At 41.8% G+C, this 26,466-nt stretch overlaps 1 protein-coding gene across 3 annotated transcripts in view; it reads left to right on the forward strand.

Moving 5' to 3' along the window:
• MSRA (methionine sulfoxide reductase A) overlaps positions 1-26,466 on the forward strand; it is a 452,006-nt gene that overhangs the window by 209,307 nt on the left and 216,233 nt on the right. For all 3 annotated transcript variants that reach the window (XM_084624989.1, XM_084624991.1, XM_084624990.1), the window contains exon 3: positions 24,986-25,105. In XM_084624989.1, coding sequence (XP_084481115.1) covers positions 24,986-25,105 — 120 coding nt within the window. The remainder of the gene's footprint in view (positions 1-24,985; positions 25,106-26,466) is intronic.

The raw sequence follows: 26,466 nt of genomic DNA on the forward strand, positions 1-26,466 counted from the left end.
ACTGGTGTAAGTGAGAAGAGAATTATGCCTAAAGTGGCTAGCCAAACTGATGTTAATTGACTTACAATAGAGTCATCACAGGAGAACAAAGATGTGGAGTTTTTTGGGGGAAATTGGAATCTCACATAGAAGAACATTGTTTATTTTATGCTTCTCAGGATTTAAAAACTGATAATTTTAGACTTTTCTATAGCATTCGTCTCTGTATTATCTGAGCACCTCACACATTAACGGATTTACCCTCATACACCACTGTGTGTGTGGGGGGGGGGGGAGGGAGGGAGGAGAGAAGTGTTAGAACCATCAGTGCTCAGTACCTCAGAAAATCAGGTCCTTAGATGTCTCCTAAGTTGGGCATCCAAAATCAGTGGATACTTAAAAAAAAAAGAAATAAATCTTGCTTCAGCATCTTAACCCAATGCTCATTGGAGTCAATGGGAATCTTTCCATTGACTTCATTGGGCTTTGGAACAGGCCCTAAGGGTCACATTTTTAAAAGCCCACAGTGCCATTTTCAAAAGTGACTTAGGGTCAGATTATTTAAAGGTATCTAAGCACCTAACTCCCAGTGGTCATATAGGAAATCTGTATCAGAGCCAGGAATAGAAACCAGTTTTCCTGCTACCAAATGCAGAATTTAGCCAGAAAATCATCCTTCCTTTTTGTGCCATAGTAGGGTTAATTTTGTTTTGTTTTTAACATTTAGCTATTTAAAATCCAGTGGAGTTTCTCCATGAGATTATAAAAATGGGTAGAGAGGCCAATTTTTTCAGTATAAAACTTGACAAGCTTTGTAAAATTCTGGGTAAATAATTATACTTTTAATTAAGGTCTACAAAAACAATGTTTGAAATGCCAGGGCCATTTCCAGCACAGACGGTATCGTAGCTGGCTGAATAAATTATACAATAAATGGTGTGATTTTTTTTGAATGAACTGAAAGATAATATCGTCCTGATTTGCCTACCCCAGATTGGTGCTTGGGGGCCAGTGTTGCTGCTGGAGGTGCCTATAGGGTCACGTTTTTCAGATGAGATGTAAAACTGAATCCTGACTAGTTGTTGCATAGGAAGGTGGCATAAAACTTTACACAAGATATGGGGCACATTAACTCCGGGGTGCTGATTAAATTTCATTCTGCTTACCTAACTTCCCTTCTTTTTTAGTTTCTGTCTTAAATGCTTATGTACCATTAAAGATAACTATTTGCTAATCTCTGCCTGGCATATTAGAGATGGATGATATGATTCCTGTATAGGAATGTCTGTAAAATACTTTGGGAGCCTTTGTGTGGAAATGGGTTATGCGGCTTGTAGGGACTGTTTTCTGAGAGCTTTGATAATTTTTATATTAAGTCATTAGGGGATAAGGGAATCCCAAAATAGATTCAACAAACCTGGGGAACTGAAATGCAAGAGTGCAATGTTTCTGGATGGTGCATGCAACTCTTCCTCTAGTATGTGGTCCTTTACAAATGAAAACCTTCAGTTCTCCTTTAAAAACAAAGCGATGCATGTATAAATGGAGGTACAATGCTGGCAGCACTGCAAGCCACTGGCACCATAACCTGTGAATATGTGCTGAGGGCTTGTTTTCATTAAAGTTTTTACCCTGAGTTAATTGATCGCCAGTTAACTTGGGTTAGTTCACTCCTTTGTAAAGGCTAGTCTGGATGGTCCCTGAATGTCTGTACCAGGCTCTGAGTGTTTGTGGCTTACCCCTAAACTAAGAAGAGTGCCGTGGAAATGCCTATAAATAATCATAAAGGAGAGCCTCATATGTGCAGCTCTGTAGAGGTTCAGGGTCAAATTGTGCCCGCTCCCTGCACAACTGTTCAAGGGAGGGACGGGGTCAAGAACCCCCACTGTCCCTGCCATCTATTCCTTCACAGGTGCAGAGCACATTAAGAGCCTTACAGTCAAGAAGCACAGGAATTCTACATGATTAAGTTCACTGCTGGTGGCAGCCTGTGCAAAGGGGTAGGGAGGCAATAGGGCCATGTCCCTGGCTTTAGAAGGGGGGGGGGTTGCAAACGTCACCCTTTAGGAGAATGAGGCAGGGGTGATGTTTGGGTAGTGTGGCTCTGCATTGTCCTCAATGCAAGACAGTGCCTTAACTGTAGTGTGGAAGAAAAAACACATGAAAATCTAAAAGAAAGAAAATGATCAATGTTTCAAATAAGATAAGAAGAACCAAACGCAGTAAATTCTGATTTGAATTGAACCTATAGGTAATCTTGAAACAGCCACAGTTATTTATTTGCCAGCCAAGAAAACTGCGTGCAACATGTCAGGCTTTGAGATAAAATATATTGTCTTAAATCCTACATTATAATAATAAATAATATAATCCTGGTGTGACACATTTCTGCTTGAACCTTGACTGAAAATTATTGAGGATTATGTTGTGAATTATGTAGTAGCAGTCAGCCATGCAAGCAAAAAAAGATGTAACGTGGATGAAATATTGAAATGTATTTATAATTAGCTACAATATTTGTATGTCATCCTGGAGCCTAAAATGCCCACTGCCCTTCAAGAAGGGGAGCGTCTTTTTGCAGGAACTCCATGATATTCAGTGGAATTCACCCTGTAGGACAGGTAGTATTTTACAGTCTTATGGTACAACTTAGGTCAGGATATGTCTATACTACAAAGAAAAGCCTGCAGCGTCAATTCTTAGAGCCCGAGTTAATTGACTCAGGCTTGTGGGGCTTGGGCTGAGCAGCTAAAAATAGCAGTGTAGACATTCTTGCTCAGGCTGCAGCCTGGGCTCTGAAACCCAGCGAGTGGGGAAGGGGCTCCAGCCTCAGCGGGTACGTCTATACCTTTATTTTTAGCCCCACAGCTCAAACCGCTCAAACCCAAGTCAATTGACCCAGGCTTTGAGATGTAGTGCAGTGCAGTCATAACCTTAGAGGTCTAAGCATCAGGTTGGGAAAGGCCAGACTCTTCAGAGTCAAAGTTCAAATCCCCACAGGATCATTTCAGCCCTTTATCCTGAGGCAGACAAAGCGAGTACAATCTAACCATTTCACTGTGTGGAAGCCTTTTGAATAAGACCTTAAAAATCAAGGCCCATTCCACTGCGTGAGGACATTAAAGATCTGTCAGCACCCTTCAGGAGAACAGAATTTGCCTTGGTGTCACTGATCAAAATTGTCCCTCTCCATAATGTAGTGTGCTGTTTGGCCATAAGTGTCTGCAGTTCCTCTTCATATTCCTACTAATGGGGTTCATTGGGACAGTGGTAAAATGAAAAAGAGTCAGCTCTAACTACACTAATATTATCTTAATCGTTAAACTATGTACCAAAAGACAGTTTGGGGCCAAAATCCGTCTGAAAGAGTCAGCAGCGAGGTTCCTTGATTCCACAGTAGATGTGGTCAGATAGGAATTTAGATGGTTGGGGCTAGCACCACTCTTACATAGCCTCAGGCTCTGACCAACCTAGTGGTTGTGCAAATCCTAATGAGCATGGCTTTCCAAAAGGTTCTGGAGCCTCATAGCACAGGTTCCTCGAATCCCTAAGACAAGTGTATGTGCAGAGGCAATGAGGCTGGATAAAACCCAGAGTGTTGGCCAAAAGGAAAGGAGGACTTGTGGCACCTTTGAGACTAACCAATTTATTTGAGCATGAGCTTTCATGAGCTACAGCTCACTTCATCGGATGCATACCGTGGAAACTGCAGCAGACTTTATATACACACAGAGAACATGAAACAATACCTCCTCCCACCCCACTGTCCTGCTGGTAATAGCTTATCTAAAGTGATCATCAAGTTGCGCCATTTCCAGCACAAATCCAGGTTTTCTCACCCTCCACCCCCCCCCACACAAACTCACTCTCCTGCTGGCAATAGCCCATCCAAAGTGACAACTCTCTACACAATGTGCATGATAATCAAGTTGGGCCATTTCCTGCACAAATCCAGGTTCTCTCACCCCCTCACCCCCCTCCAAAAAACACACACACAAACTCACTATCCTGCTGGTAAAAGCTCATCCAAAGTGACCACTCTCCCTACAATGTGCATGATAATCAAGGTGGGCCATGTCCAGCACAAATCCAGGCTTTCTCACCCCCCCCCTTTTTTTCCCGGGGACACACACACACACACAAACTCACTCTCCTGCTGGCAATAGCTCCTCCAAACTGAACACTCTCCAACTTTAAATCCAAGTTTAACCAGAACGTCTGGGGGGGGGGTAGGAAAAAACAAGGGGAAATAGGCTACCTTGCATAATGACTTAGCCACTCCCAGTCTCTATTTAAGCCTAAATTAATAGTATCCAATTTGCAAATGAATTCCAATTCAGCAGTTTCTCGCTGGAGTCTGGATTTGAAGTTTTTTTGTTTTAAGATAGCGACCTTCATGTCTGTGATTGCGTGACCAGAGAGATTGAAGTGTTCTCCGACTGGTTTATGAATGTTATAATTCTTGACATCTGATTTGTGTCCATTTATTCTTTTACGTAGAGACTGTCCAGTTTGACCAATGTAAATGGCAGAGGGGCATTGCTGGCACATGATGGCATATATCACATTGGTGGATGTGCAGGTGAACGAGCCTCTGATAGTGTGGCTGATGTTATTAGGCCCTGTGATGGTGTCCCCTGAATAGATATGTGGGCACAGTTGGCAACGGGCTTTGTTGCAAGGATAAGTTCCTGGGTTAGTGGTTCTGTTGTGTGGTATGTGGTTGTTGGTGAGTATTTGCTTCAGGTTGCGGGGCTGTCTGTAGGCAAGGACTGGCCTGTCTCCCAAGATTTGTGAGAGTGTTGGGTCATCCTTTAGGATAGGTTGTAGGTCCTTAATAATGCGTTGGAGGGGTTTTAGTTGGGGGCTGAAGGTGACGGCTAGTGGCGTTCTGTTATTTTCTTTGTTAGGCCTGTCCTGTAGTAGGTAACTTCTGGGAACTCTTCTGGCTCTATCAATCTGTTTCTTCACTTCCGCAGGTGGGTATTGTAGTTGTAAGAAAGCTTGATAGAGATCTTGTAGGTGTTTGTCTCTGTCTGAGGGGTTGGAGCAAATGCGGTTGTATCGCAGAGCTTGGCTGTAGACGATAGATCGTGTGGTGTGGTCAGGGTGAAAGCTGGAGGCATGTAGGTAGGAATAGCGGTCAGTAGGTTTCCGGTATAGGGTGGTGTTTATGTGACCATTGTTTATTAGCACTGTAGTGTCCAGGAAGTGGATCTCTTGTGTGGACTGGACCAGGCTGAGGTTGATGGTGGGATGGAAGTTGTTGAAATCATGGTGGAATTCCTCAAGGGCTTCTTTTCCATGGGTCCAGATGATGAAGATGTCATCAATATAGCGCAAGTAGAGTAGGGGCATTAGGGGACGAGAGCTGAGGAAGCGTTGTTCTAAATCAGCCATAAAAATGTTGGCATACTGTGGGGCCATGCGGGTACCCATAGCAGTGCCGCTGATCTGAAGGTATACATTGTCCCCAAATGTAAAATAGTTATGGGTAAGGACAAAGTCACAAAGTTCAGCCACCAGGTTAGCCGTGACATTATCGGGGATAGTGTTCTTGACGGCTTGTAGTCCATCTTTGTGTGGAATGTTGGTGTAGAGGGCTTCTACATCCATAGTGGCCAGGATGGTGTTATCAGGAAGATCACCGATGGATTGAAGTTTCCTCAGGAAGTCAGTGGTGACTCGAAGGTAGCTGGGAGTGCTGGTAGCGTAGGGCCTGAGGAGGGAGTCTACATAGCCAGACAATCCTGCTGTCAGGGTGCCAATGCCTGAGATGATGGGGCGTCCAGGATTTCCAGGTTTATGGATCTTGGGTAGTAGATAGAATATCCCAGGTCAGGGTTCCAGGGGCGTGTCTGTGTGGATTTGATCTTGTGTTTTTTCAGGAAGTTTCTTGAGCAAATGCTGTAGTTGCTTTTCGTAACTCTCAGTGGGATCATAGGGTAATGGCTTGTAGAAACTTGTGTTGGAGAGCTGCCGAGCAGCCTCTTGTTCATATTCCGACCTATTCATGATGACAACAGCACCTCCTTTGTCAGCCTTTTTGATTATGATGTCAGAGTTGTTTCTGAGGCTGTGGATGGCATTGCGTTCCACATGGCTGAGGTTATGGGGCAAGTGATGCTGCTTTTCCACAATTTCAGCCCGTGCATGTCGGCGGAAGCAGTCTATGTAGAAGTCCAGTCTGCTGTTTCGACCTTCAGGAGGAGTCCACCTAGAATCCTTCTTTCTGTAGTGTTGGTAGGGAGGCCTCTGTGGATTAGTATGTTGTTCAGAGGTATTTTGGAAATATTCCTTGAGTCGGAGACGTCGAAAATAGGATTCTAGGTCACCACAGAACTGTATCATGTTCGTGGGGGTGGTGGGGCAGAAGGAGAGGCCCCGAGATAGGACAGCTGCTTCTGCTGGGCTGATAGTATAGTTGGATAGGTTAACAATATTGCTAAATGTTTGTGCACCACTCTTGGATCAGCCATTACAGTTAGGCTTGGCAGAATTCGATTTTCATTTTTTTTTATAATTTCAATGGATAATATCAGTGTTTGTCATTCTTTCCGATTTGTATCTATTTACATTTTCACAAATGTAGGAAATTATGGAGAGGGGGAAGCAATAAAGGGATTCAGACAATAATTATTTAATGAGAATAAATGCTGATATTTACTAAGTTAAAGATTTATAACTGTTAAAACACAAATTGTCAACATTATATGTCAAAAATACAAAGTAAATATCTTTAAATCAAAATCTAGTAAGTTCTCAAACAGCATTTTTTTTTGCCTATCTGTAAATTTCTATTATTATTGATGGAAATATTTTTTGTCGGTTTGGGTGTGTATGTTGAAATGAACATTTACCAACATTTATTGAGAAAAATGGAATGCTTCCAAGCCCAGTTTTAGTTTGGAGCAAGTATTTAGGGAGTGTCCAGGCCAATCTTGACAATGAGTTAATTAGCAATCAATTAACTTGAGGTTAAAATGTCTAGTATAGACATACCCCATAGGACTAGAACATTTTTTTTATATGACAGCACAGATTCTGATCTTATCATAAGACTCCATGATCTGGGGCCTGAGGCATAGGCCTATAGATCCAGATCCACAAAGGGCTTTGGATGTTGCCATACTCAATGTGGAAACGCCTAACTTTTAGTCACCTAGAAAATCACTTGAACGATATGGGATCCACAAAGCCTGGATTAGGTGCCTAGGTTCTTGATACAATGAATGGGGAGAGATAGGTGCCTAAGAATGGTATCCACAAAAGCCAGCTCAGCAGGTTGGGAGCTGCCTAAGCTAGCCAATGGAGATGCCAATGAAAGGGGTACGACCTAAGCCCTGCCCCTCTCAGGGAGTTTGGTGCTGAAGTTTGGGCTGCAGGGAAGTGTCGATCTCCACTTGGGATCCACAGCCGGGAGCCCCACTCCTGGAATCAGGCAGTTTAAGGTGCCTAAGCTGTTCATTGCAAGAATGGCTTAGGTGCCTGCCTAACTCTCTGAAACAATGGCTGGAGGAGGAAGAGCTGCCAACCTTATAAGCTCAGTGATTAGAGCACTCACACGGGATGTGGGAGACCGGGTTTAATTCCACTCCCTGCCTGATGGGGGGCTGGAAGAGGAGGGGGAGAAGGAATTGAACCAAGGTCTCCCTTCTCTTAGGAGGGTGCTCTAGCCCCCAGGCTACGGGATATTCTAATGTGGGCCTCTCTCAATCTTACCTTTTGAAGCTGTAACTGGGCCACGGAGAGAGTGAGAATTACTCTGTAGCATGGCAGATAGGGCACCCATCTGAGTGGTGGGGGACCCAGTTTCCCTGCTCCAGTGACTGGTCAGATTTTGAAAGGGATTGGATCCAGTAAGAGTGCTCTGAGGCAGCCTTCCGGATTAGGACCTGCAGGCAAGATAGGTATTTGTGGATTGCACTGGGGTTTAGGCAGGAGATTGCTGCCTCACTCTTGGCAGCTGTGTACAAATACAGAGGCAGAAACTTAAGGTGCCTAAGGAACTTTTAAAGCAGAAATTTGGGTCCAGAGAGCATTTAAGGGCCTAAAGCGTTAAGTGGCAGGTGCAGAGGGTTTTGTGGATCACAGTGGAGCCTAAAACTGAGATTTAGGAGCCTAAATCTGGGGTTTAGGCACCAAGGCCTCTGTGGCTCTGGGCCACAATGCCTATACTCTAATCCAGCGCTGAGAGGCATCTCTTAAGGGACTATAGTTGCAGTTAAATAGCCTCTCTTTTCAGGGTATCATGCTGTATTGACAGAGTTTGTGAAGCACTTTGGGATGGAAGGTACTATATAAATATTATATAATGTTATTCACATGATACTTAAAATTACATTTTAAAAGCAACTGCAACATTCTTATATGGCAGATACTTTTGTGAAGGGCATGTTTAATTATCAGTGACTAATAAGTTACAAACATTTATAAGTACTGTAAGCCAGGAATGGTGCTGGAAACCTATTTATCAGTTAGAGCCATGCTCTCCTTTTCTATTTAGTCCGCTAGTTATTTAAACAATAAGATCAAGCGACTAAGTACATGGACTCTTGGTTTAGGCCCATGTCTGGTTATAATAATCTAGTTAGCAATGCGTCCTGTGGCACCTTATAGACTAACAGACGTATTGGAGCATAAGCTTCCACTGGTGAATACCCACTTCACGGCTACCCCTCGATCCTAGTTAGCAATGTGACTCTTAATAGCATTAACTAATTAAGGTTATTGGAAGTCACAAGGCTAAAAACTTGGTGAGGCATTGAAAATGTAGGATATAGCATCTAGAGGGCGAGTCATAACCCTCATTAACTACCGATTGCAAGAGGTTTTTTGTGAAAATTAAAGTGAAAGAATTGCACTTTGCCCCTTTCATGATAAGCAATGAACTAGAGGCATCTAGTTAAAAGCAGCCACCCGGGGCACCCTGACCAGGCCATGCTAATTTCCCTTCCATTTCAGCAGTCACTCTGGCTCAGCACAGGCACAGATACAACCCACCAACTGCCATGAGGTTAACAGCTACTCGTTATCTGAAAATAATTAGCATCAGAATAATGCCACCAGCAGTTTAGACAGTGCTGGCCTCAGCTGGATTTTGGTCCCCAAACAAAAATGTCGTAAGTTCCTGACATCTCTGAGAATTTGTGTGAAATAATTTTTAGACTAAAAGAAAAGGAGTACTTGTGGCACCTTAGAGACTAACCAGTTTATTTGAGCATGAGCTTTCGTGAGCTACAGCTCACTTCATCACGGCATGCATCCGATGAAGTGAGCTGTAGCTCACGAAAGCTCATGCTCAAATAAATTGGTTAGTCTCTAAGGTGCCACAAGTACTCCTTTTCTTTCTGTGAATACAGACTAACACGGCTGTTACTCTGAAACCTGTCAATTTTTAGACTGAGTGCTGTGTTCTGTTCTGTTCTCCCCTTCTGAAAAAAGATATCAGAAACAGAGTGGTCCACAGATCGGCAACGAAGATGATCAGAGGCAAGTAAAGATTTCTGTACCAGGAGAGATTGAAGAGATCGAGATGCTTAGCTTACAGGGGGATAAGATAAAGGTGCAGAGACAAGAAAGAGATGACTCCTATTTACCCTTAGGGAACGTTGATTCCCCCTGTCTTCTGTCACTGTGCCAGACACGGGGCGGGAATGCAGAGCACAGGGTTGTGGGTAGGCTATTGAAAGGGCAATAGGATCAATAATTACAGATCCACTGGTTCCGACATCCAGCACACAACACTATCCTCTGCACCAGGTGATGGGGGTCTTTTATGGAGCATACTTCCATAGAATGTAAATAGTGCCAATGGGCATTCCATTGTGTGGGGCTACTATACATAGGTACCAAGGGACTGCCATATTTCTCTATTTTAATAACTGTTTATTTAGAAAATATAAGCAAATTTATAAATCATTACCACACAAGTTCCACAAGTACCAAGAACCAAAAATGCTGTATTAACAATTACAAAAATAAGTTTATCCCATTTGGTTTGAAAGAGATTTTGTGCAGTGACATAGTCAAGTTTATCTGTAGGTAAGGCTATTACCAAGATAGAAGGTGAGCCTCCTTGCATCATCCAGTCCCTATTGTTTCTAGGGATTTTCTTAATCTGAAAAACAATTCTGCCTTTACTCTTTAACAGACTATAGTAAATCTGGTGTGGTTATTATTATTTTTAAATGGTCAAATGCCACTTTTTATGTGGGTGAATGCACTGTGAGTATAGGAGAAATGGTATTCAAATATGTGCTATTCTATTTGTTTTGCTGCATTAATTTTCTTATAACAATTTTCTCCTGTGTTTTTCTTTTCTTTGTTTGAGTTATTCCTCTCTTTTCATGAGAGGTTTTCCCTTTTCCACTGAGAAGCTGCCAAAAAGCTATTGGCTACTAACAGATGAGTAATTCACTCTTGGAAGTCCTGTATTTCAACTACAGACCCCCTTGGTCCAAATTAGTCTGAACTTGATCTTCGGGCACACTGTAAAAGCCATTTATTGGACAGGGATTTATTGGAGAAGGGTTGAAGGGGTGTGCCTGTGGAGGCTGGGAAGGGGAGAAGCTAAAGTAGCTGTTTGCTGCTTTGATTTATGGGTTCACTGAGTCAATTCATTATTTGTGTATGGTTATTTTTTGCTGGTGGGTGGTTATCATTTATGATTGTAAGTTTAATTAATTGTTAGGGTGCCTAGAGCTTTTTGTATGGACATTTTTATTGTGATTTATATCTAAAGATATAAATAAAATAAATACTGTGAGGCTGCTTCCTATGCATGTATTTGTGACACTTAATTTAGATTTCATTTAACTCAGAGAGAATTAGAAAGAAAAGATAGGATTTCTATTCTTTGCGGTAACATATTATTTTCTGCAGCATAGCCCTAGAAATACTTCTTGTTTTGTCCACGATAAGTAATGTTTGTGGTGCTCTGCCTTGGTAGTTGTAGAACATGTTTTATTTTGCATCTGTGTGTTTCAAAAGCCCTAAGGTCACTGATAAATTATGGAGATCTTCAAGAGACAAGGCTAAGGCATCACTTTTATTGAAGAGATTAGTTAAATGAAACAAGCAACTTCAATGGCATCAAAAAGATTACACAGCCCAGATGACATCTAATATTCAATATGTACATCCAGTTCCACTCGAGATGTGGACCCTTAAAGCATGCCAAATGACTGAGCGTGATCTAAAAATGAATCTCTGGTGCGAAGTGTTGGACTTCTGGGGTCAAAGGAAGATCATGAAATGATTTGAAAGCCTCAAATCAATGACTGAACTAAAAAAAAGTGATCCTTTGCATTGAAGAAAATCATCAGTTTGATTGTAGAACCTCATCTCTCTTCCTCAGCCCCTTTTTCTCATGTATTGTTGGGGGTTCTCTGCATCCCTATAAGAGCCCTCAAATTAAGAATTTAGCCCCTACTTACAGGGTGGTAGAGTTGTAGGGCAGAAGAGAGTCTTGGTTGCAGTTATTTGTGTGCTAGGTGGCACAACTTGCCCCGTACAGATTCTTTCCTTGGAAATTCTGCTACAGTGACTCTGGTTGTGCCTTGGGTCAATTTTTGGAAACTTCAAAGATATTCAAGGGAGCAGCTATCATTTTTATTCATTCACAGCATCTATTTGTATTTATCAAATAAGTTTGAAGAATAAATTTGTTCTGCATTGTTCCAACCAGCTGTTTTATAAGAAATAGAAAAGAGCCAAAAATTAAAGATGTCAGATTGTGACCTTTAACCCGTGACCATTCCCTTTCCCCCCAGAATTCCCCTTCATGGCCCATGCAGTATCCCAGTCATCATCCTTCTGGCCAAGGAAAACTGGAGGTAACTGTTTTCGGTACCTTTCAGTGCTATCCTTAAAACACAGGACACTGAGGACTGATAGTTCATCCAAAGCATTCTGCATTGAAATACTGATTATTGCCCCTTGGACAGTGCCTCTCCTCCTCTCTTGAGTCATGGGTCAGATCATTTTTTGGCTGCAGTGTTGCCGCTGAACTGATTCTGCTTAACTGTCCATGTGACTCAGTGGTTAATTTTGCAAGCACTCGTGGCTTTCAGTGAAATTTTTGTGCAACTGTTTCCCATCATCTCAACCCCTCACTCGGCTCCTCAACCACTAAAAATCATGTTTTTTTTTTAAAAGTCCAGAATAATGATAAAATCTCCCCCAAGTGACAGGCATGACAAAAGTCTAGCCTTTTATGGCTTCTTAGCTTCATCATCTTTCATGTCTGAAACATACTTTAAGCCTTTTTAAAATAAAATAGAAAGTTCCTCCATCCAGAAAGTGAGTTTGCTTTCTGAGTAGAGTTAAAACGCATATTCTGTCCACAGGATAGTTCTTGATAATCACTTGTTTAACTCAGCTCTAACAATTTGTGTAAACCTGTATTGTAGTTTATAAGACACCCATGTAAATTGCCCCTTAAATACACTGGTAAGCTCTTTGGGGCAGGGACCATTTTTTTGTTCTGTTTTTCTCCAGTACTTACCACAATGGAGTCCTGGCCAATGACTAGGGCTCCTAGGTGTTATGGTAATATAAATAATAATAATAATTGGAGAGAGAATCTCTTCTTATCTGAATTCCAGAGACCTGATTCTGATCCCATTTTTAACAATTTAATACTTTCTAAATGTAATTTATACACTGATGTCAGAGAGACCAGAATCAGGCTCATTACGTGATGCTAGTTCAAGGAATAAAATGGAGTTTTTATAAGAAGAGGAGACGCTATCGAAATAAGACATGAAACCACTTTTTAGGACAATCTCCTGTTTGCTATTAAAAATTGCTGATCTCTCCTTCACCCAGGCCGATCCTTGGCTGGATTAATCCTCAGCCTAGTAGATATCGAGATCATCAATGGGCACTATTAGGTGGGACATTTTAAAGGTAATCCTAATATTTTAACATTTTCTCTCTCTTTCCAGAAGCCGAACTCTTTATTTTGTTTCCCTTTTAGTGTTACTCTGTATACAGGTTTCTTACTGGTGCTAGCTTTAGAAGGATGCTGCTACTTACCCACCTCTTGCGCAATAAAAATGAGCCAAACTAGAGGAGGGCAAGCACTTTAAATCTGTATCATTCTATCAAAAAGGTCCAGTGTATCTACCCACCTGGTATGTGCAGTCTGAAGAGGAGATGGTGTAGTCTGATGGTTAGAGCAGGCACTTCTGAGTCAGATTCTTGGGCTCTGCTCTCAGCTCTGACAGTGATTCCCTCCATAACTGAGGGTATGTTGGTTCTGGCAGCTGTTGAATAGTTATAATAATTTATAATAATACTCACAGTTGTGAGACTTAATTAATGTTTGCAAAATACTTTGAGATTTTTAGATGAATGGTACTAGACAAATGCAAATTATTATCTTCTCTTCTAGATGTTTTTATGGGAGGAAGGAAGTTTGATTCTCCAACTCCAAACTGCTGCTTTGCAGCCTTCCTCCTGTGGCATATTCCCTTATCAGTGCCCATTTGGGAGCCAGGAGCTGGAGCTTATGATCCATGTATGTTTGTGTGGACCTGATAATTCATGACAGTCCCTGTACTTTCAACCCTCCTCTTCTCTCTAAGGATCACACCCTTGCTCTATAATTGCATGTGCTATGGTGGAGGAATCCAGGCACCTTCATAAGAACATAAGAATGGCCCTACTGGGTCAGATCAATGGTCCACCTAGCTCAGTATCCTGTCTTGTGACAAGAACAGGAGTATTTGTGGCACCTTAGAGACTAACAAATTTATTAGAGCATAAGCTTTCATGAGCTACAGCTCACTTCATCAGATGCAAACAGTGGAAAATATAGTGGGAAGATTTTATATACACAGAGAACATGAAACAATGGGTGTTACCATGCGGGCTGTAACAAGAGTGATCAGGAAAGGTGAGCTATTACCAGCAGGAGAGCGCGGGGGCGATGATGCATTGGAAAATAACAGAACTCCACTAGCCATCACCTTCAGCCCCCAACTATAACCTCTCCAACGCATCATCAAGGATTTACAACCTATCCTGAAGGATGACCCATCACTCTCACAGATCTTGGGAGACAGGCCAGTCCTTGCTTACAGACAGCCCCCCAACCTGAAGCAAATACTCACCAGCAACCACACACCACACAACAAAAACACTAACCCAGGAACCTATCCTTGCAACAAAGCCAGTTGCCAACTGTGTCCACATATCTATTGAGGGGACACCATCATAGGGCCTAATCACATCAGCCACACTATCAGAGGCTCGTTCACCTGCACATCTACCAATGTGATATATGCCATCGTGTGCCAGCAATGCCCCTCTGTCACGTACATTGGCCAAACTGGACAGTCTCTACGTAAAAAAATAAATGGACACAAATCAGACGTCAAGAATTATAACATTCAAAAACCAGTTGGAGAAGACTTCAATCTCTTTGGTCACTCGATTACAGACCTAAAAGTTGCAATTCTTCAACAAAAAAACTTCTTTAACAGTTTAACAAGAGCCTGCTGAATTGGAATTAATTTGCAAACTGGATACAATTAACTTAGGTTTGAATAAAGACCGGGAGTGGATGTGTCATTACACAAAGTAAAACTATTTCCCCTTGTTTATTTTCCCTCCTACTGTTCTTGTGAACTGCTGGAAATGGCCCACCTTGATTATCACTACAAAAGGTTCCCCCTCCACTCTCCTGCTGGTAATAGCTCACCTTACCTGATCACTCTCATTACAGTGTGTATGCAACAGCCATTGTTTCATGTTCTCTGTGTATATAAAATCTCCCCACTATATTTTCCACTGTATGCATCTGGTGAAGTGAGCTGTAGTTCATGAAAGCTTATGCTCTAATAAATTTGTTAGTCTCTAAGGTGCCACAAGTACTCCTTGTCTTTTTACGGATGCAGACTAACACGGCTGCTACTCTGAAACCTGTCTTGTGACAGTGGCCAATGCTATATAGTTTAGAGGGAATGAACAGAACAGGGCAATTATCGAGTGATCCATCTTCTGTCATCCAGTCTCCGTTTCTGGCAGTCAGAGGTTTAAGGAAATCCAGAGCATAGGGTTTTGTCCCTGACCATCTTAGCTAATAGCCATTGATGTGATGGATCTGTCCTACGTGTACTTATCTGGTTCTTTTCTGAGCCCAGTTATACTTTTGGCCTTCACAATATCCCCTGGCAATGAGTTCCACAGGTTGACTGTGCATGGTGTGAAGAAGTACTTCTTTATTCTTGTTTTAAACCTGCTACCTATTAATTTAATTGGGTGACCTCTGGTTCTTGTGTGACCCCTGGTTCTCCACAGCTCTCCCTTCTTCTGCTAACTTAATGATTCAGACCCTCTAGTCTTAAAATGGTTTCTGTTTTAGTTACTCTGAATTACTCCTGTTTTCTATAAGTTGCATTTGCTTCCTGTTCACATCTGGGTGCCATTCATGGTGTTCATTTTGATGGCTTGGATTCTAGGTACACTCTTTCATCATGTACCTTTACAACAGTTGAAAACAGCACAGATGCTTTTGCAAACAGTTTCTTGCTTTAAATGTTTGAGAACTAGAGACAACATGTTCTCAGTCGTATATCCTCAGCTCTGGAATTTTCTCGCTCAGTTGGTCCATCAGAGTTCGAGTTTGTTGACCTTGGCCTGTAAGGCTTATCTATTCATTTAGCCTTTTGCCTGAGAGGTGGGGCGGCAGTATTGAGGTAGAGAGAAGGAAGTACTCTTGAAAAGGAAGATCATTTATATTTTAAAAAACTCACAGGCGTGTGTGTATGTGCATGTCACTTCCCTCTACTGGATAAGATCAGAATTGCCTTCGGAACAGAAGGTTCTGAGTTCTAGTCGATGTGCGATTCAGTATGACTATGGTGTGCACCATGGTGACAACTGTGAAGTTCCTACAGGGCCACAGATTTGTCACAATATTAATGAGTCGCATACTGGTCATAACTTTGTAACATGAATTTAGAGTTTGTTGGATAAACACATTTTATGAATCATAAGATAAATACATCCCTTTTTATTCTATTTTGTTGGAAAACTCTCCATTGCAGTAATTTCTTGTTCTCTCTTCCTACAATCATATGTCTCCTTATGGCACACTGTGCACATTTATCTTAGTGAAAACGAAGGCAGTTTTCTCAGCAGCTATATTCACGTTCTCTATCATCACATTCCCCTCATGATCTTCCAGTCATCATAATCCACTCTGCACATATAATATATGCTTCAAATTTCCACATCTGCTGTACTGGTAAACTGCTAAATTTCATGGGTATTTGTTAATTTAAATGAATATGAAGCTCTTGCTACTCCTATGGAAAAAGAAACATAGCCAACAAACCTCTCTGTGAACAGAACACATTTTGGCAAAATGATGAGCCAGAAATTCCTCTTTAGTTGCTCTGTTAGGCAAACTGCATTTTAAATTTCTTGCCGAGGGCATTGTTTTACTTGCCCCAGGCAAGCTGTTCAACATATTTATCAAGCCCTATTGTAGCATTATAGCTAACACTTAGCTAGCATGATCATCTGCTTAATGCCATCTGTCATCAGGAGTTTTATTTACTGCAATTGAGCTGGTGCTCCATATTTATTCTTTTAAGTTTCTCCCAACCATTTACTAGCTGTTTGTTTTCCAGTGGTCCTGAACATTTTGTAGTCTCTGTGGTTGCGTTGTGTTAACCACCTTAGCGCATCAGTAATACAATTTTGTCTGAAATCCTGGTGGATAACATTAACTCTGTATGCAGCATTTTCGTTTAGAAGGTTCCCCAATGTGCTTTACAGATTGCAGTATCCTGTGGAGATTCCTTTCAGATTCCTAACCACGATTTTGGAACAACCAAAAAGACATCTCCTAGATGACTGATCCCAGATTTTTACATTGGTCTTGGTGCATACTGCGACAGGACTTTGGGAATTGTAGGATCTGATCCTGGTTCCATTGACTTCAGTTGGTGAAGGCTCAGGCCCCTAGTAAATGCTGTATTGTGTGAAGTGTGGATGTGTTTAACAAAGTGGAAACTTTAATAATGAGACTAAATTCCACTGCTGCTCCTAGATGCGTGTACCAAGTTCTCAGTGAAGCATGGCTACAGAAACTAGAATTTAGGTCTCAGGACTCCAGGAGCTCTGGAATTACATACACTCAAGAAGATCCCAGTAATCAAGGACACTACATATATAAGGATCTCTTCAGCTCAACACTGAGCAACATCACTAGTTGGGTGGACCATGATAGCCATTCTGCACCAGCTGCACTACTGAACAATGTCTTTAAAGGCAAAGTGAACAATCTTGTACAGTTGGTATTTTGGTGGCAGTGTAGGCATCTGGCATTATTACATTTATATGCAAAATAATATATGCATGGTTCATTTTACCCCTCCAACTGAAAAAAGAAAATTAACATTAAGGCAGATGCATGATTTCTAGGGTTCTCTGAGGCATTTGAAAATGTGGGTAATTTTGTAAAAGCAACTAAATAAATTATATTCAAATGCCGGGCCAAATTCAGCTCTGGCCAACATTGCTAGGGGGAACAGAGATATGGGCAGATGCATCCTCTGCTCCAGGAGTCCTGTTAGCCTGGGCAGGATTCCATGAGGTGGACCTTGGGGATGTATTGTTGGCTGCCCTTTACAGCTACACTATATAGGAGCAGCCTGTGCCCCCATCTAGTGTTGGCTGCGTACTGCAGCATTTCAGCTGGCAAGCAGAATTGTTCCGTCTTAGGGTTTCTCTGCACGGGCTGGCATAGGATATATCCATCAATGGGAGGATAAGTCTAGCAATGGCTATTAGTCAAGATGGTCAGGGATGCAACCCCATGGTCGGGGCACCCTTCAACCTTTGACTGACAGAAACTGGGAGGGGAAGAAGGGTGGATTTCTTCAAAATTGCCCTGTTTTGTACATGTCCTCTGAAGCTCTGGTATAGGTGACTGGTGGAGACAAGATTCTGGGTTAGATAGACCATTGGTTTGATGGAGTATGGCAGTTCTTATAGGAGCTGGACCCCTGCCTAGTGCTCTCTTGAACCTTGGATAGATCCTGCCCTGCTGCTTATGCAGGTTTTGGAGAGGGGGAAGAGAATTCCAGTATTCTCTGCCTGCCACCCCCCTCAGCATACCGGTGCATCCTGTCTTCCCAAATGTGTATTTTAAAATGAAAGCCTTCTTCCTATATTGAATACATTTACACCTTTAAACTCTGCCAACAGCAAGATGAGCAGGATGTGTGTCCTTTGTAATTCCATCTTCCGTAATGAAGCATTGATGTCCTAGCAGCATTGATAAAACTTCTTCATCTGCCCCATGGAAAAGTGCCTTTGAGGATAGTGTAGGGATTTCATGCTGCAGGCCAGCAGAGATTTGGTATGTCACAGAAATAATGCATTCATCCCCCAGAGAATGAGAAAGGGAATCTTCTGCTTTGGTGTTTACTGGATTGTCGGGAGGGATGGGGAATAGTGTGTGTGTGCATTTGTGTGTAATGCTGGCAGCATGGGTGGAAATGACTGTACCGTGCTCTCACTGGAGGAGGATAAAACAAAAGGAAAAGGGCATGGGAGGAAATCACACAAAGGAAAAACTGCATTGAAAGTAAAAAGCCCCAAATGAAAACACCTTACACATATGTATATTATAGTGAAAACATCAGTCCCAACTGAAATTGAATAGGCATTAAAAGAACAGATGAGGATTTTGATTTGTTTAGATCAGAGGTCGGCAACCTTCGGCACACGGCCCATCAGGGTAATCCACCGGTGGGCCGCGAGACATTTTGTTTACGTTGACTGTCCGCAGGCATGGCCCCCCGCAGCTCCCAGTGGCTGCGGTTCATTGTTCCTGGCCAAAATGTCTCGCGGCCCACCAGCAGATTACCCTGATGGGCCGCATGCTGAAGGTTGCCGACCCCTGGTTTAAATAGTACCATAAATAGGCATGCCACTTTACAGACATGTAAAATCAACATTTCTGCCCTGAAGAACATACAATGCAAAGACCAGATCCCATGAGATGTGATGCTCCCTCAGAACTCATCACCTCACAGATGTGGGCCCAAAGTTAGCATGTGCTCAGATAACAAAGCAATCCAGTGGATTAAGCACAGGACTGGGTGTCAGGAGACCTGGGTTCTACTCTGAGCTCTGCTGCTGTTTGACGTTGGGCAAGTTGCTTTACCACTTTATGCTTCAGTTTTCCTTCTGCAAATTGAGGATAATGACTCTTACCTGCTTTTCTAAAGTGCATTGAGCTCTGTGAATGAAAAGTGCTATATATGATCTGAGTATTGTTGTGACAAAGGATGGAAACAAATATTGGAATGGGAATGGGAGAGCAGGAGGGAGAACAAAAGTAACAACAATAAGTTCATGCAGATGCTTTCATCAGTAATGTGAACATCTTGAAAACTTCATAATTTTTAATGATCTTTTTAGTCTATTATTCTAAAATTCTGATTGCTTTTTATTTGTATACAGTGAATTTCTAACAAAACAAAAATAATATTACAAAGTGAGAAACATTTTATGAGGATAAATAAGACTGAACTTTACGAGTAGTGACTTTCTGTGTATGCCTCCCAGACACTTTATCATTTGTTCGGTAGAACTAGGTAAAATGTTTTGGAAAAATAGTTTATTCACTGAAAAATGGAGTTTTGGGTTGACCAAAACTATTTGTGAATTCAACACAAATTTGCTGAATAATTTCATCCCTCCAGGTTTTTTCCCCAGATAGATTCCCCATAGGACATAGGCACCATTCCTAAAAGCAGAGGAGCAGGAGTAGACCTTCCCTTTTATATCCTATAGCCCCATGGTTAAAGCACTCATCTGGGTTATGGTGGGAAACTCAAATTCAGGTCCTTTTACTAAGGACTATTTAAGCACTTTATACAAAGTGGAACAGTTCCAACAAAAGAGACCTTAGGGACTTGTCTTCACTACAGGGGTAAGTTGACCTAAGTTACGCTACTCCTGGTACGTAAATAACATAGCTGGAGTCCACATAGCTTAGGTCGACTTACCCTGGTGTTTTCATGGTGCTGAGTCGACAGGAGACACTCTCCGATCGACTTCCCTTACTCTTATCGTAAAGCTGGAGTACCGGGGTCAACCAGAGAGCGCTCTGCCATCAGATCTATTGAAGACCCACTAAATTGATCCCGGTAAAGCCCTGAGAGAGCCGCCATACCAGAATACCCAATAGCCCAGTAGTTAGGGCACTTACCCGTAAAGAGGGAGATGCGACTTCAACTCTCTGCTCCAAATTGGGGACTTGAACCGACATCTCCCACATCCCAGGCGAGTACTCTAACCACAGGCCTATAAAGTGGGGGAAGATCCTCCTCCAGTGTAAATGGCATTTACATTTGTAAATGGCATTTCCGAATGTCCTTTGCTTTTAATAAAAAAGCAGTTAAAATGCCCCAAATTAATTTTTTCACAGTTCTATGCTTTCTGTGAAAACAGAATTTTTGTTTTGGGTCCATACAAAACTTTTTTCCTCCCCAATTTTTAGTTTGACTTGAGAACTGAGAAATCAATTCTTTGCAAAGCTGTAGTTTTCAGTTCAGGGGGCTGGAACAATTTGTAAAGTGGGGGTGCTGAGAGCCATTGAAACAAACTGTTAACCCTATATATGATGGAAACCACTTCAAGCCAGGGGGTGCGGCAGCATAAAACACCTATGGTTCAGTTTATATCTTTGGTTAATCTACATGTAATATTTCAATAGCTATTATAGGTAAGAGGAATTAAGGTATCATTGTTCTGTTTTTACACTAGTAGATTCTCATCCATTTTAATGGAGTAACTGCTTGCTTTAAGGTGTTTTTCTTAAATAACTAGAGTTCCCTAATTTTTTGTACAGTCTTGCCAATGACTCCTGTTGCTCATAGAAACACATGCTCTTCAGTTGAATACAAGGTTATGAGTTAATTAAGAAGTTGTTCAAATGATGTAAACCTTGAGCGTACAGCTTGAGAAAATGGCAACAGAATCCGAAAAAGGAATTTAAGCATTAGCATTCATTCCCAGACTGTGTGATTAATGTTATTTCTAGGGGTAGACTAGCCTTAAAAGGTTCAAGTTTCAATCAGATTGATTGTGAAGTTCAAAATCGTATAGTTTCAAAGTGTCTTTCGAAATTCAAGCGTATTGCTAAAACAATTGTTTATGTTTTACAAATTGGTGATTACAAAGTGACAAATATCTTTAATGCTTGCGTGCTCTGCTGCAAATCCAGCAATGTTCAAACTATGCTTTTCTAGGGTAGTAGAATATTTTCTCCAGTATTTTTACTCCAGACGCATCTTCGCTATCTGCCCATCTCTAATGCTGCAGCCCAACTGATCAAGTGTGGGGATCAATAAGTTACTGTGTGGATGGGCTGAAATCAGATTAGTGGTTCTACAATCACATTTACATTATAGGTGCTTCCCTCCCTCTCTCCCGGCACAATTTTCCGTATTGCTGTTCCTCAAAATGATATCAAATGATTAAAAACATCTACAGTTGACTAATTAATTATAAATAGCAATTAATTTTAATATAATAGCATCAACATTCCTTCACTCAGGACATGTATAAACAATGATTTAGTGCATGGCAAACAGGAGTATAAATCTACAGTGCTTCAGCGCGCCACGTAGACAAGCCCTAAGATCAGGAGTACATTGCGCTAGTAACTGCTCAGAGTTTACCTAGTAAGAGAAAGTCACTGCCCTGCAGAGATCTGTTTATTTCCACAATCCCCATTGTTTGATATGTTGCAATTCAGGCACGTGCTGATGTCTCTTCTATTAGTAGAATGTCACTTTATGACAGTTCTTCCCCCCCGCCCCTGAACATGCCAACACTTTAGCAGAGAGATATCAGCTATTGAATGTATTGATAGGCTATAAAATAATTTAACACGGCTTTGCTATTTGATTTCATGGGTGTGAGGATTTACTGCTTGTGAAGGTGCTGGCCTATTTGATACATGGGATAGTGCGCAGAGTTCACTACAGCATTTCTCAAATGTGGCCACTGTGGCCGCATGTGGCCACCAGGAGTTTTTCCTGCAGCCTCAATAGTCTCCTGGGTAGAGATGGGGAGGGAGTGATCCCCCATTTTCAGCCAGACGCTCTGGCGGCAGGCTTCAACCTACCCCCCCCGCCTTGGCTTCAACCATGGGACTCCGGGGACTGGCTTCAGCACCCCCCACTTCAGCCTTGGGGCTCTGACAGCAGGCTCTGGTCTTCAGTCCCCTGAGGTGGTGCGGCTCCGGACTTCAGCCTCCCCACACCTGCTCCAGCCGTGGGGCTTCTGCTCTGGGCTTCAGCCCATGGCAGCAGGGCTTCAAGAAGGCCAGCCTTACTGAGTGCTGTGGTCAAGAGGCAAGGAGTGGCATAAGCCTGGGGTGTGAGGCTGCGGAATGGAGCTTGGGGCAATGTAGGGGAAGCAGTGGGGCTCAGGGGGTGATGGGGAGCCCAGGAGGGCAGTGACAGGCCAGGGTAGGCAGCGGGGACTAGAGGAGATGGATGGAGGGGGCAGCAGGGGCCAGAGGCGATGGGTGGGGGGCTGTGGTAGGCAGCGAGGTCCAGGGGCACCAAAATACAATTGTACATTATTGTTATTATTGAGTCTGCAAAAGAAAAAAACCCACATCAATAAATTACAATTGTTTTTCCTAATGTTAATTAAGTATTTTAGGAAAATTTGTCAGAGTGGCCACCAGCAAGAGTTGGTAGCTACAGTCTGTGGCCACCAAACATTTTGCTGTGAGAATCCCTGCACTAGAACAACAAAAGGCCCACCTCCTTAAATGTGGGAGGACGCCACTGAGCTCAGAGATCAACTGATTATGGGGAACAAGAATGAAAAAGCTGGGGATGGCGGTGCAGGCCACAGGGTCAAATCAAGAGATCCAGAGAGGGACACTACATAGACAACCCCGGTAAATGCCCACTGCTTCAAGAAAGTCAGTAGACGCCACCTAGAAGATTGACAATTCTGGATGCTGAAGTCCTGGATTTTTTTAAAGGCCAGTTTCCCTTTTGCATACACAAAATTGTATACACACGTATTTGCGTCTGAACTTTGCTAACGCTTGTGTATGCTTCTTAAATAGTCTAGCACTTGCATGCACTCTGTGTTTGAGTGGTCCCTGTGGATTTTGTGGTTGCTGCTTCTGACACTCGCATATGCAGGTTTTGGACTATTAAAGTGTGTGCTCAGGTGTTAGAATTTGCACACGTGTGTAGATTTTTGCACCTGCAAGGTACTGGCACAAGTGTGTCCACACACGCTTTGTGTGTGCTGAAAATTTACCTGTCACCTGCCAAAAGCCAGCAAATCACAGGCAGAGCTGAGTGTAAAACCCACACCAGTAGACTCCCAGTTCCAGGCTCAGCTGACTATATAATGGTAGCATTAACGCTGGACAACAGGCTGGTTGTAATTGACAACAGGTATTCTAAAATGGCAGTGACATTGCGCCTGTATATTTAGTGCATTACAACTGAAAACAAAGATAAGAGTTGATCAGAATGAGTTACTTGAGTTTGAAGTTGATTTCTGAAGTTTCAAAGGAAGGATATGCCTTTGTGAACAATTTGTATTTTATGGAAGGCCCTGTTTTGTTCTTTTAGCTGTGCTTTAATGGAAACTTTAGGTAATATTTTTAACCTGAAATCTCAAAAGTATTATCATTGCAAAACCTACAACTGTTCGCTGTTTTCCGACTGTAATTGGAATTTATTGTATGTTACACAACCCTTTATTTCCAGCGTTTTAGTAGGAGAAGAGATTAAAAAAAACTATTCAAAAGTTCACACAAGAAATACATTGCCATCTGTAATCATAGATTAGTTAGATAATAATAGCATTTACATGACACTTTTCATTTTTGGAGCGCTTCACAAACAATAAGTAATTCATTCTTCTTAACTAGATAAAATGTTCAGAGAATCCTGACTATTAGTCATGTTGGTTCCCAGTCATTAGCAATCAGTTAAGGCACCCCATTCCAATGACAGGCACAAGTGGCCAGATCTGCATGTGGGGCAAATTGGCGCAGCTCCATTGAAGTCAATTGAACTACGCAGATTATACTAGCAGAGAATCTGGCCCAATAGGTCATGGAAATAATGAACATAATTCAGAATGGCCTAGGAGGGATTTAATAAACGTATGGGAGCAGCTTTCCATGGAAAATAACATTAGTTTAGGGCCATATTTTTAAAATAAGGCATGTAGAATTGCATGCATCAGTTTGAAATTATGAGTACAAAAATTGATGTGCATGTGCAAATCAGGTCCTCACTCAATAACCTCTTCAGGTGGTATACATTGATGAGGCTCCATTGAACTCAGTGGAATTTTGCCCATTTTAAATGAGCCGACAATCTGGTCTCTTTTGATAACTGGCCATGTGGGTGAACAAATACCTGATTTTTGCATGCACATCAGATATTTGCATGCATAAATGAACTAAGCCTGAGAGTTTTTTTATCCTCTATGATCTATAATTTAGTTAATTATTACTCTTCCACCTTTAAAGATTGCATGTGCCAGGAAGCAGAACATTAAATAAATGTTTGCCATTAATACAAATTAATGTGTTTTGACAGCTTGCTAATCAACTAAAGGAAAATGCGGCTACAGAAATATGTACAATTGCCATTTAAGCAATGGGTTTTTTTAGGTGGGTGGGGATTCATGTCATTAAAATGTGTGCCTTTGAAAATCATATAGGTTATTCTAAATTTTCCTATCTATAATATGCTGATATTCAGACGAATCAGACGTTTTGTCTGTGCTTGCTTCATGAAGGGGAATGGATTTGTACAGAATCGTAAATCCATAGCTAATCTTGGTGGACATTTGACTGTCATGTGCCAGTTGCATCAGTCGTTTCCAGTACAGAGAGTCTTAATTAATGTGCAAGTGATTGATTTAATATTGATTAGATCTTGACATCTTGTTGTATACTTTACACATTATACAGGTATGGGATGTTTCTGGGGAGCAGAGAGAAAGTTTTGGACACAGAAAGGAGTCTACTCCACTCAAGTGGGTTATGCAGGAGGGTGTACCCCAAATCCCACCTATGAAGAGGTTTGTTCAGGTATGTCTGTTTCCTTTGATTTCACAGATCATGGACCTGATCCTACAAGATTATGATCTATTTTAATGGGAGTGGAGGGTGATCAGAACCTCTCAGGGTTGGATCCATAATGAACACTGATATCTACTGAACCAATCTAAATGTTAATATAATCTAAGATATTTACAAGCAACCATCATCCCCCAGTATCTAATTAGCTGGGGTGCATACAAATACACTAAGGATGAAAAAAACAGGTTTACATTGTTTTAGTCTGTTAGGTTTCCCTGTATGCTCTCAGGAAATTATAACTACCGTATATTTCTTCTTTGGAAAACCGATAATGTACAATTCAAACCATTCCTTTAGTACTGACAGAAGTCAGGAATCAGCTCAGTCTTTCTTTTTGTCCCTAGGGTGTCTTATGGTGATAAGTTTAAATATAATCTCTCTCCTGAATTATTTTCAATACTTTATCTTTTATATACACCCAACAGCCACCATCCCACCAGTCCAAAACAAAACTCCAGGATTTGTCCATGCTCTCACCAGTCCTTCCACCTTACTACAACTAAAAACCTTCCATTGTTTTTACCGGTAATTCAAATCCCATAATCCTTTACAGCTGTTTTACACTGATTACTGCTGCTCTGAAAGTGTACCCATGCTGGGCATAGTTCTTCCGGCTTGCTCTCCTACACAGTCTTTAGTAGATGATAGCTTTGAGGTTTCACTTTGCTTTTGTTCTCTTGTCAACACTTTTCATGCCAACTGCTGAGGCTGCTCTACCACTTTTGTTTATTACCGGGCACCTAGGGATGACATAAAATAGTGGAAAAAGTTTGGCAGTCCTAGCAATTAGTAGATGTCATATCAGCCAAAGAGAATTGCTGCAGAGTACCCAAGGAAACAGAAACCACCTGTAAATAAGCAAGATGGTGAAAAGTGATGTTGTGTCTTTATTAAGCAAGAAATGAAACACATACGGGAAATTACTCTAGAAAGCAAAAATGATGGGAGCTATTTTTACATAGGCACAGAGGTAATCTTTCACTAGTGACAACTAACAGCCAAAGTGTTCCTGAAAGGAAGGACTGAGTGGAAATGAACTTAATCCCCCGCCCCGCCAAACTAGAATACTGGGAGAGGGTACCTTTGGCATTAACTGATGCCTGGGCAGTTGCAGGCTATACCTTAGGCTGGGGCACCTGCAGGCAGCTGGAGAGCACAGACACAAGGAGAGTCATCACACGTTAAGAAAACAGCGCAGCGGATCAGTCATGTCTTTCTCATTTGTCAAGCTCATCCATTACCTCCTTTCTGAAAGCTTAACTTCCACTATATTACACCTTGGGCCTGGTTCTCCACTTCAGTGCTCCATG

The sequence above is a fragment of the Lepidochelys olivacea genome (genome assembly GCF_965140295.1).
Source record: "Lepidochelys olivacea isolate rLepOli2 genome assembly, chromosome: 3".
NCBI classification, from domain to species: Eukaryota; Metazoa; Chordata; order Testudines; family Cheloniidae; genus Lepidochelys; species Lepidochelys olivacea.